Source organism: Centropristis striata, chromosome 23 (assembly GCF_030273125.1).
Source record: "Centropristis striata isolate RG_2023a ecotype Rhode Island chromosome 23, C.striata_1.0, whole genome shotgun sequence".
NCBI classification, from domain to species: Eukaryota; Metazoa; Chordata; class Actinopteri; order Perciformes; family Serranidae; genus Centropristis; species Centropristis striata.
The window spans coordinates 4,825,739-4,838,240 of NC_081539.1; the positions used below are offsets into that span (position 1 = coordinate 4,825,739).

General features: G+C 37.5%; 1 protein-coding gene across 1 annotated transcript in view; it reads left to right on the top strand.

The window, feature by feature from the left end:
* LOC131962372 (sodium channel protein type 4 subunit alpha-like) overlaps positions 1–12,502 on the top strand; it is a 245,957-nt gene that overhangs the window by 62,699 nt on the left and 170,756 nt on the right. Inside the window, exons 4-6 of the mRNA XM_059327367.1 lie at positions 1,865–1,982; positions 10,417–10,507; positions 11,228–11,356. Coding sequence (XP_059183350.1) covers positions 1,865–1,982; positions 10,417–10,507; positions 11,228–11,356 — 338 coding nt within the window. The remainder of the gene's footprint in view (positions 1–1,864; positions 1,983–10,416; positions 10,508–11,227; positions 11,357–12,502) is intronic.

Below are 12,502 nucleotides of genomic sequence, written 5' to 3' on the forward strand. Positions count from 1 at the left end.
GCTCTCTTTGTATTTCTGTTTCTGTCCTTCTCTCCTGTGACGTTCGTCTGCAGGGACTCTCCTCACTCCTTCTCTTTCCACCTCTCTTCCTCCTGTTGCCTCCGTCTTTAGCTCAGGTGTGTTTCCTCTGGGTTTTAACCAAGAACACGCACATCATCACCTGTGTGTGTGTGTGTGTGTGTGTGTGTGTGTGTGTGTGTGTGTGTGTGTGTGTGTGGTTTGGCCTGCAGGAACAAACAAAACACACTCAGCACCTCTGAGCCTGTGCTCGTGTTCTGTGATTAATTAAACAGTTTAACTAAACTTTCTGTGGGTTTTAAAGGATCAAAGGACGCAGCAGGGCTTCAGATTAATGTCCAAAACTCAACTGAATATATATACAATTCTTTTATGTTTTTAGAGCAGAATCAATCATGTCTTCACAGTGTCTCTGAGGAGCAGAATTTAACGTTTTTAACAGGATCTGGTTAGTGGTTAGTAGAATAAAGTCTGAAGTCAATCGGATTAAATCTGTAGGAGGACTTCGTTAAAGTATGTGGTGTGGAAATTCTGAAAAACGTCTAAAACGCCATTTTCGATCCAAGATGGCCAACTTCCTGTTCATTTTTGGTTATGGCTTCTAGAGACTTTTTGGTGCCCTAAAAGCCTAAATTTGGTGGCTCTCGCACATTCTAATGCCACTATTCCATCTTAATCATTGCATATTTGAATGAATTATTGTAAAGTAGAATAAGGGTTCTTATATGTTTTATCTAAGGCGTCATATTTTGACAGTTTTCTTGTAAATTCTGTGGTGGATTCTGCTAACACATCCATGTGCTCTTATTTTGAAAGCTACATGTGTTTGCTTTTATTTTGAAGGCGGGTCTAACACGTTCCTACCGTAACGCCTTATGGTGTGTTCAATTTACATTGAAAGTCGGAACTTGGAGCTCTGAACAACGTTGAACATTCTGACATTCGTGTAGACCTTGAACGCACCATTAGCCGTAGCACACAAACGCCGGACTCTCTGTGTGCGCTGCAATGTAAATAAGTCTAACTAATGGAACATTAATCCTCAGTTTTACCGGCGATGTTTGTTGCCATCTGCATGCATGAGTGTGTATGTGTAAAAAAAGATAAACAATAGCTAGTCAATAAAATTGAGGCAACAGATTGCACGCAATATTATTAATTAAATCTAACTACGTTACAAGTTGAGTTAATAACAACTTAACAGGAAGTGCCTGTCAATTAAAAACAGACTAATTCTATTGTGTTGGATTCATTCAAAATCCTCTTGATTTAGAATTACTTACACATAAAGATTATATTTAATGTGATCAAAATAAGTAGATTATATCTCAATTTTTTTTTTATATTAAAGTTACTGAAACAACTGCCTCAAAATCAAGGACGCCTTTATATTTAATACATTTTATCAAATATATTATATAAAATGAAATGACTACAGAATAATTTATTACAGTGTAAACATGACAAACTATGTCCTGGTAAATCTGTGGGAAAGAGATTATAAAATCACTAGTGAAGTGGAAAGTTACAAGTTACTTCATCATCAATCATCCAAATATAAAGAAGAGTGAGACGATGCGGTTATTACTGTATATGATGTGCTGTTACCACGGGGCTCCAAATGTTGCATTTCATCTCCTAACAATGCAAGAAATCCCAGAGTTTGATGATTTAACTTCCTGCTGGGTTTAATGAGCTCCTTCAGACATCCACACTGAGGACGAAGCGCTAATTAATGTTATTTTTCCCCAAAGCCCGAGTCCTGATTCATTTAACCCAAACATCCCTGCCAGTCTCAGTGTGGTCAGTCTAATAATAAGCATCTCTCTGTGTGTGTCTCTCTCAGACCTTCATAGTCCTGAACAAAGGGAAGGCCATCTTCCGCTTCAGTGCCACGTCAGCTCTCTACATCTTCAGCCCCTTCCACCCCGTCCGCAGGATCGCCATCAAGATCCTGGTCCACTCATATCCTTATGACGTCTTCACTGTGGTCTGCTGCAGGCTGCAGGGAGGTCAGAGGTCAGGGGTCGGACACAGAGCAGCGTCCCTGCAGCCTGGAGTGTGTTGGGGGGGGAGTGTGTGAGCTGCCGGGCCACCCTGGCGGCTCTGTGGGTGATCATGTAAACAAAACATAGATGCATGCTGGGAGCTCCATGGCTGCAGGCTGCACAACCACAGCAAGTATACATCACTTCATGCATGTTGTTTCTGCTCTGATGCAGCACTATAATATGTCAGAGAGTCCGTCCTGCACACCAACACTTGGTACTTGAGTACATTTAGCTGACAACAGGCCTCCTTCTGTACTTGTACGTCAGTAAAGAGAAAGTAAAAAAGTGTAATTTAATCAGCTTGATTCATGCAGGCTCTAGAAATTCATCTCCTTAATGCTTTTTGCGCAGTTTTATGAGGTTATTAATGGCTTATTAATGTGAAATGACCCATTACACACATCTAAAGTCCATTAAATAAATTATGCACTCACTGATTTTTTTTTTTTTTGCTTTAATTGCAACCCTTATCAATAAAGTGACAAATTAGGGCAGGTACGACGAAGGTAGTTATTCGCCTGCAGAAGGTAAATGGAGGGGTTGTTTAGAAAATAATGTAAAATAAACAGATTTTATTCCTCCATTAGTAATCTCCATCATCCCAACACTGGATTTTCTCCAAAATTGTAATCTAAAAAGTAGCTAAAGCAGAATATTTCCGTCCGAGATGTTGTGAAATACAAGTAAAAAGCTGCATAAAATGCAAATACTGACTTGGATACAGTAGCTGAATAAATGTTCTGGCTGATATTCATCTTGTTGCTGCTTTAAATTGTCAGAAATCTCTTTAAAATCCTGAATCTGATCTGAGTCGAGTTTAAACCGGCTCCTGCAGCTGGATGCTGAAGGAATGACAGCGTGTTTACCAATCATGTCAACCGACTGGCTACTGTGTGTGTGTGTGTGTGTGTGTGTGTGTGTGTGTGTGTGTGTGTGTGTGTGTGTCCTGTTGGGTCGTATTTCTAAACCAGATATCATCTTGAGCTGTCTGCCGAGCTATAAACATGACCAGTAAATATTTCCCATCAAGGTGGTCCCTGCTCACACACACACACACACACACACACACACACACACACACACACACACAGGTGGATACACACACAAACTGTCCGGGTCTGACCTCTGACCTCTGACCTCCCCTGCTCGTCTGTTCTTTGTGTGTTTTCACACCTGTAGGTTTGTTGTGATGACATCACACTGAGATTAATGAGTTAGATAACTGAGATTTGATAGAATAATAATCTCAGTTTAGTTGGTATTAGTTGTCATTATTGTTATTATGATTATTTTTTCGAATAAAATAACACAACATATTAATAACATGATACCATGTGTAATAAAACATTAAAATAAAATAATAATCATGGCCAACAGTTGACAAATTAAATATTATCAGACGTTTGGATAAAACCATTTTAAAAAGTAAGAATAAAATAAGGGCCGGGACTCGATTAAAAAAAATATCGAATTAATTAGAGGCTTTGTAATTAATTAACGAGAAACGTTCCGCGTTGCAAAAATTAAGTGCGATTAAAATTGTTTTTAAAGCGTTAATTTTTTTGTAATTAATTAATCTTAATTAACACGTTAAAGTCCCGGCCCTAAATAAAATAAAATAAAATAAAATAAAATAAAATAAAATAAAATAAAATAAGAATTAGGACCAACAAAAGGACATGTTATCTAAAAAATAAATGAAATACAATGAAATTAGAGCAACAGATTCCCATTACATAGAAACAAGATGGCGGCGAGTGTAACGCTGAACTGGATGCTTCCAACGGGCCACAAACCAACGGGTGTCGTCATGGTGACTACGTCCATTATTTATATACAGTCTATGGTTATAACCAGCAGTTGACCAATAAAAAAATAACAAAAATAAGACCTGAATTAAAAGCATTTAAAAAACTAAGAATGAAATAAAAGATGAAAAGATAAAAACCAAGATGTTCTCCAGATGTGGAGACGCCTCAAGCTGTTGGTCCCCACGCCGCTCTGCAGCCACGCCGGCCGGCGTCCTGCTCCTCGGCCTCCAGACACCGAGCCGACATGACAGATTTTACCTCACACCCAAAACTCAACATCCCCCCCCCCAACCCACCCACACACACACACACACACACACACACACACACCTCACACTCGTCTATTTTTACGTGAGGCGGGAGGCGGCTGCTGGTGTTGAGAGACGTCGAGCCGGCGGACACGCTGCTGTTGCCGGGCGGATGAGAGGGTGAAGAGGTCGGCGGCGGAGGTGTGGCAGCGCTGATGTGTGTGTGTGTGTGTGTGTGTGTGTGTGTGTGTGTGTGTGTTTGTGTGTGTGTTTGTCTGAGTGTATGTTTTATAATGTTGAGGGGGGCACAAGTTGTGCCGTGAAGTGGAGTTTTAGTGTGTGTGTGTGTTTCTGTAAGTGTGTGTGTGTGTGTGTGTGTGTGTGTGTGTGTGTGTGTGTGTGTGTGTTTCTGTAAGTGTGTGTGTGCGATCAAGTGTGCTCTGGATTCATGCCCAACCACACTGGCGCCACAATGACAAGCTGTGGTGTGAGGTGGACACACACACACACACACACATACACACACACACACACTTGTGGAAAACAAAGGTTGTGTGTTTAACTCTCTCAGGTGATCAGTTAACCCTCATGTTATATTGCAGGTCAAATTGATCCATTTAAAAAAAAAATACAGATATTTACTGTATATTATCCCTATCTTCAAATGTATTATCTGTAAAATAACTTATGGTTGTTTACTGTTATTTGACAATATATTAGTTGTTTTAACATTTTTATATATTTTTTAATTTTTTAATACAGTTGTCTCTCACTCCAATGTTTGAGTATTAAATATTTATGCACTTTTGGGTGGAAGAATTCCATGTTTTGCCTGTTAAATTTTAATATTTGATATAAGATTAAAGTTATAGTTTTATGAAAAGGTGATAAATTAAATCACGTAAACCTCCTCATATGTTGCAGGTCAAATTGACACATTTCAAAGTTTAAAAATCAGAAAAAAATAGTTAAAATTACTTTTTGATAAAAAGAAAAAAATTAAAAATTAAAAATTAAATTTGAAATAAATCAATTATTTAATTTAAAACTTTGTATTTCATACATAGGTCTTTCCAATGTATATATATATGTATATATATATATATATATATATATACATATATGTATATATATATATATATATATATATACATATATATACATATATATTTCAAAAAAGTTTTAAGATGCATTTTTTTATGAAAAACGAGTTAATTTTCCTCAAATGAAACCTGTATGATGCCTGTGACCCCTACAGAGGTAAATATTGATTTAAATGGTGAGTAATGGAGTTATAATGAAATATAAACAATGTTTATTGGGATTCTTTAGTTTCTGACACTATAATTATAAACATGCCTCGGGTCAAATTGACCCACGAACATTATTGCTGTTCCGGAGAAACGAAGCTAACAGGACGGTTAAACGCCACCAGTCGTTTCTTGACAGAAAACACAGTTTGACTACATTTCCCATGGGGCCGTTGTTCTGGAGGACACACATTTGACTTGGTGTCCCATGAGGCTTTGCTCTGGGACGTCGTTAATCCATCAGGCAGCAGCGGAGCCGCCAGCTGAGTCTCGTGGTGTCGAATTCATGTTGTCAGTAATTCTGACTTCATGGTGCGTTTGAGGAACATCTGGACGATTTAAAGAGCGTTGTGTAGAATCGTGTTTGCAGCTGGTTCCCAAAGATCTGCACAGACTGTCCACGGCTCACATCCAGCTGGAAACCTTTTTAGTGCCCAATAGCTACAGATAGTGAATTTAAACCAAATATTAATATTAACCACAGAGTTTTGTTGTCAGTGTATTAACAAAACACACATAGATCAATTACTTCGTCTCGTGCAAATTCATTAAAAAAATGAAAAAATAGTAAAAATAAAATAAAAAAAGAACATTAAACCTCCCTCCAGAATAAATACAAAAATAAGAATGTATAAAATGTAAAATTTTAAATAATTATTATAAGCATTATGTTTATTCACTTTTCTTTAATAATCAGTATATTTGTATTTATTTTTTATTTTATATAATTATGATATATTTTATTTTTGTATGTTAATTATAATAGTAACAATAACAACAATAATATTAATAATAATAATAATAACAATAATTATAATAATTATAAATTATATGATAATTCTTTTTCATTATATATATATAATATAATTTTTATTTCATTTCCTTTTCTCTTTTTGTTTCAGTCCGACAAACAATAAATATAAGCATTAAGTTTATTCACTTTTTAAAAACAGTATCTGGACATTTTTTTATCCATTTATTATTTTATAGAATTATAATATACTCTATTTTTAAGTTTTATTTTTAATTTTTCTATTTTGATTTTCTTTTTACATTTCATGTAATTAAAAAAAAATTAAAATATTTTTTCATAATAAAATGTATTTATTTTTTGAAAATGTTTGATTTTTTATTTCCTTTTTATTATATTAAATAACAGGGAACATACATACTATTGATTATATTTTTTATTTATTTTATTAATTACTTATATTATATTTTATAGAATTATAATACATTCAAATTTTTGCGTGTTAATATATTTTTTATAATGTTATTTATTTATATTATTTTTGGAAGGGTATATATATATAATTGATTATATTATTATTTATTGTATTTTACTGTCCACTTATATGATATTTTATAGAATTACAATATATTCAAAATATATATATATTTCTTTATATTTCCCATAATATATTTTCTTCATATTTTCTCATCCTTGCTGTTTTTTCAAAATAAAAGCAGTCAGTGGAGCAGCTAGTGAGTGGGTTCGCTTTAAGGTTTAAGGTTTATAATATATTCAGAAATATATACATTTCTTGATAGTATATTTTATAATATTTCATAATTTAGTTTATTTATTTTTCTATATTTTTTCAAATATTTTTCACCTAATATATTTTCCCCATAAAATGTCCTCCTTGCTGTTTTTTCAAAATAAAAGCAGTCAGTGGAGCAGCTAGTGAGCGGGTTCTCTTTAAGGTTCTTGTCTGTCCCGGTCGTGACCTTTCTGTACAAGCTCAGGAAAAAAAAAAAAAAAAACGAGTGATGGAGGTGAGCAGGAAGAAGAAAGAAAGATGGAGTCACACAAATGTGGAAAGGAGGAGGGCCGAAAAAAGAGCTGAGCGAGAAGAAGAAGAGATCCCGTGGTGGATGTGGGAGGTGTAATGACATTACCGGTACGGTGGCCTGGGAGGTCCACAACAGCAGGGCTATCATTACGGCGTAATTAGCTCCCGGCTCTGCAGTGGCGGCGGCGGCGGGGGGACATTTGCGTTGTTTGTCAATCGGTAAGCGTATTATCTCGCCGCCTGCCACCAACATCATTACAGCCGGCACTCAATCAACAATTACCCTGCAGCTCAAACAACTTTCAGCTGGAGTTTGGGCCGCTTTCACTCGGGGAGCATGTTCCTTCTGCCAAATTATAATAATTATGATTCATTTATAGCTGTGATTGACAGCTGAGCGCGTTTTTTCTCCCACATGGTGGCGTGTGGCGTGCTGAACATGGCAGGTGAAGGTGATATTTAACATGTAGCGCTGCCTTTCTGACACTTTGGAAAGTTACCGCTCCCCATTATATGATGATTAGTCAGGAGTGGGCCCCTCTCTCCCGCCGGTGCTGTTAATGGCATATTAATTTGCCGTATTGAAGGTGGCAGCCATCGACACACACATGCTAACTTGGCACAGCCTTTCAGTTCACTTCGTCTTTATTTAGCCCTAATGGGAAATCAGTGAAAGGTATTTAAAAAAAAAAAAAGGACATGTAAAATCACTTCGGCATGTAGTCTCTCTCTCTCTACACACACACACACACACACACACACACAGACGTTTAGCTGACACTCTCCGGAGAGACTCACAATGAGGGAACAAGTCATAAAAGCTTCAGTTCCTCGATGGCCAACATTACACGGAGGACATTTCCATTTTACATTTGACTCTGTGCTCTTATCCACAGCGACTAAAAGCCGTAAATCACAGGAAAAGTACACCAAATTGACTGTCTAATTCTCTTCTTGGCACTTTTTGTCCCCCTCCGCTGAACTCCACCCACCTACTGCCTCCCACCGAAAAACTGTAAAAACTGTTTTTTTCCACAAATCTGAGGTCAAACTTGCGACTCTTCTGACATTTGTGGAGACGCTGACTTTTACAGACAGGTCCATCATGCAAACACGCCTGAATACAACTCTTTAATTAATGCACTGTAAGTCATTTTCTGTTTTTAATGTGAGCAGAATTCTCCACAGAGGTCTCCTGCTCCTGAAAGATAAAGAACCTGCTCATTAAATCCAGCAAAAATGCAAAATAAAACAGTTTCATGTTAAAAATCTGTGTTTCTCCAATGCAGTTTGGCACTCTGATGTCGGTTGCTCAGCTTGTTTCACTGATAATTCAAAATCCAGACATCTGATGGGTCAAATCATTCATCTGGTTCAAATTTAGAGCTAAATACAACTCTTTAATCAATGCATTTTAAGTCATTTTCTGCCGTGAAGTCGTAAAGTAGCGCAGGATCATGGGAGTTTCTGTCCTCACCACCATAGCTGCCCTTACAGTCTTCTGGTTAAGACTCTTTCAGGAGGTTTTTAATGTGAGCAGAATTCTCCACAGAGGTCTCCTGCCCCCCAAGAACAAAGAACCTGCTCATTAAATCCAGTAAAAATGCAGAATAAAACAGTTTCATGTTAAAAATCGGCGTTTCTTCAATGCAGTTTGGTGCACACAGGGTGCCCTGATGTCTTTTGCTCAACTTGTTTCTCTCATAACTCAAGAACCAAACGTCTGATGGGTCAAATCAGTCATCTGGTTTTAATATAGAGCTAAAAACAACTCTTTAATTAATGCACTGTAAGTCCTTTTATGTCATTGCAATATAAAAAGACTGTAAGGTTGTGAAGTAGCGACACAGCTGCCCTTACAGTCTTTTGGTTAAGACTCCTTAAGGAGTTTTTTAATGTGGGCAGAATTCTCCACAGAGGTCTCCTGCCCCCCAAAAACAAAGAACATGCTTATTAAATCCAGTAAAAACACAGAATAAAACAGTTTCATGTTAAAAATCGGCGTTTCTTCAATGCAGTTTGGTGCACATGGGGCGCCCTGACGTCTTTTGCTCAACTTGTTTCTCTCATAACTCAAGAACCAGACATCAGATGAGTCAAATCTTTCATCTGGTTTAGATATAGAGCTAAAGAACACCAAGATGGGAAAAATATGGCTTAAAAGTGTCTGAAAAGTCAATTTAGGACAACTTTTAGCAGACAACCACAATTTTGCATCATGACAAAATGAAACGTTACTTTGATTAGCGTGAAAATTGTTGGAAACATTTTGCATAATGTAAGTAAAATATATGACATAAGTCTAGCTGTTTTTTGACATTTTAATGCGGAAAAGTTGCACATTATACCTTTAAAAGATAAATAGGTGAGTGGCATGATGCCAATGTAATATACAGTCATGGAAAAAATGATTAGATGCCCTTGTTTTCACCTTTCTTTCTTGTTCATTTTGATGCCTGCTACAACTAAAGGTACATTTGTTTGGACAAATATAATGATAACAACAAAAATAGCTGATAAGAGTTTAATTTAAGAGCTGATATCATTTTTCCACGTTTTCTTGATAATGATTTTGGTTATTATCAATAAAACCATGTTAAATGTCTAGATATCAGCTCTTAAATTAAACTCTTATCAGCTATTTTTGTTGTTATCATTATATTTGTTCAAATAAATCTACATTTAGTTGTACCAGGCATTAAAATGAACAAGAAGAACACAATGGTCTAATAATTTTTCCATGCCTGTAAATTGTCTTTATATATAAAGTTATATATGATGCTTTCTTCTTTTTAGTCCTCAGAAATAAATTGTATGCTTCACACACAAGAAAACATTCAAAAACACACTACTGTATGTACTATGAAATATATATAAATACGTCTGAGAAACCTCTTTTTTAGTCTGATCACAGTTCAGGACAGATTATGAGACAATAAGCTCAAAAATATATATTTATCATTACAAAGGATAATGCAAAGAATAGAATTTCTGTCAATATTTCAACCATATTATCAGATGATGTCAATGTGAAGATCCAGTTAATCCAGTTTGTGCACGTAAAGAAACTTGAACTGTGAAAAGTCTGTTTTTATAACGAAGTGATGTCACAGATGAAGTATTTTTCTGTCTTTATGAACCTTTATGAACCTTTATGAAGCTTTATGTCCTTAACCTGCTCACGTTATTCAGTCTGTTCATCATGTGCACCATCCTGACCAACTGTTGCTTCATGGCCATGTCAGAGCCCGCCTACTGGGCCAAGTACCTGGAGTAAGTACCTGTCTGTCTGTCTGTCTGTCTGTCTGTCTGTCTGTCTGTCTGTCTGTCTGTCTGTCTGTCTGTCTGTCTGTCTGTCTGTCTGTCTGTCTGTCTGTCTGCCTGTCTGCCTGTCTGTGTCTCTGCTGTCTGTCTGTCTGTCTGTCTGTCTGTCTGTCTGTCTGTCTGTCTGTCTGTCTGTCTGCCTGCCTGTCTGTGTCTGTCTGTCTGTCTGTCTCTCTGTCTGTCTGTCTGCCTGTCTGTGTCTCTGCTGTCTGTCTGTCTGTCTGTCTGTCTCTCTGTCTGTCTGTCTGTCTGTCTGTCTGTCTGTCTGTCTGTCTGTCTGTCTGTCTGTCTCTGTGGTTGAGTTGTCGTCCTGTCGGGTCAAACTTGTTTCTGGGGACAAACTAAATAAGTGAAGGATGTTTGTTGAGGCTCTGCTGGTTTTATGAATATTCATCCTCTCCCTCTCTCTCTCTCTCTCTCTCTCTCGCTCTCTCTGTCTCTTCTTTATTCATCTCAACATTCCTTCACTCCTTTAACATTTTATTCCTTCCACCTCCTCTTTCTGTCCTTTTCTCATCTTGTTTCCTTCCCTCTCCTCCCTCTCTCCTTCTCCTTCCTTCTCCTCCTCTCCTCACTCTCCTCCCTCTCTCTCCTCCCTCTCCTCCCTCTCCTCCCTCTCCCTCTCTCCTCTCCCTCTCCTCCCTCTCCTCCTTCTCCTCCCTCTCTCAGGTACACCTTCACAGGTATCTACACGTTTGAGTCCCTCATAAAGATCTTGGCGAGGGGTTTCTGTGTGGGGCCCTTCACCTTCCTGAGGGACCCCTGGAACTGGCTGGACTTCAGCGTCATCGTCATGGCGTGAGTCACACACACACACACACACACACACACACACACACACACACACACAACCTTTCACAAAATTGCACAATCCATAATCGCCAGAAACTCCTAACGGTCCTTGAACTAGTCACGTGTGACAAATACTTCTAGCAGGAAAAACAGCCAACTCTAAGCTTGAAATGGTGATATTTTATTCACAAAAAAATCAGTTAAAAATGAAGCGTTTGCACTAACCAGAAACCGTCAAAAACATAAAATTCTGTGCTCCTCAGCGAAACTGTGAAGCCCAAAATGACTTGGCTAAAATGAACGGTTAATTGACAAAAATTCTGTGAAGTTTTGACCTAAACTGCAGGTTGTTTACACAGACCAGAGAGGAGAGGACAGGAGAGAATTGGAAACTGTTCAATAAGTACAGCAAGTGGAGCAATGCATTGCTATTATATGAAGACAACATTTCAACAGTAAAATAAATAAAAAGTTCTTGTATTTGCCTCCATAGGGATAACATGAGAAAATAACTCAACATACTCGTATAATAATCGATTTTGACATTGAAAATTCTGTCTTTTTTTGTTTCAAATTGAATTTTTAAATGTTCCTGAATCAGGAGAAGAGTCAAAATAAAAAACAGCCCAATCAACACTTCCAAGGGGGCAGCGATTATGCAACTTCAGCTGCTGGAAGGCTTTTAATGTGAAACATCTGTGCTGCAGAGTCGAAGTGAGTGGAATGAATCAGTGAGTGAAAAGAGAACGAGGCGAGCACGACGCGACCGTGTTGTACTGACGGGATTAGAGCCGAGGAATTAAAAATAAAGACTAATAGGAGGCCGTCTCTGGGCTCTGCAGCAGCAGCGTGAACACGTTCGGCACAAAGTGTGTTTGTTAAAGTCGGACACATTTGCACAGTAAGGGGAAACCGTTAACTGCAGAACTGTCAGAAAGAGAAGAAACAAACTTCAGGCTGCAGCGTCATGTATCATTAATAAACTTAATAAGTCCGGCGGGTAAAAATAAGTCCTGTTTTCTGTCTACAGTGGTGGAAAGTGACAAAGTACAGTACTGGACGTCAGAACTTTAAGTCCATTTTATGCAATTTCTTACTTCCACGTCACCACTTTTATTTTTTAATGGTGTAAAGCAGCATTGGGCAATTAAT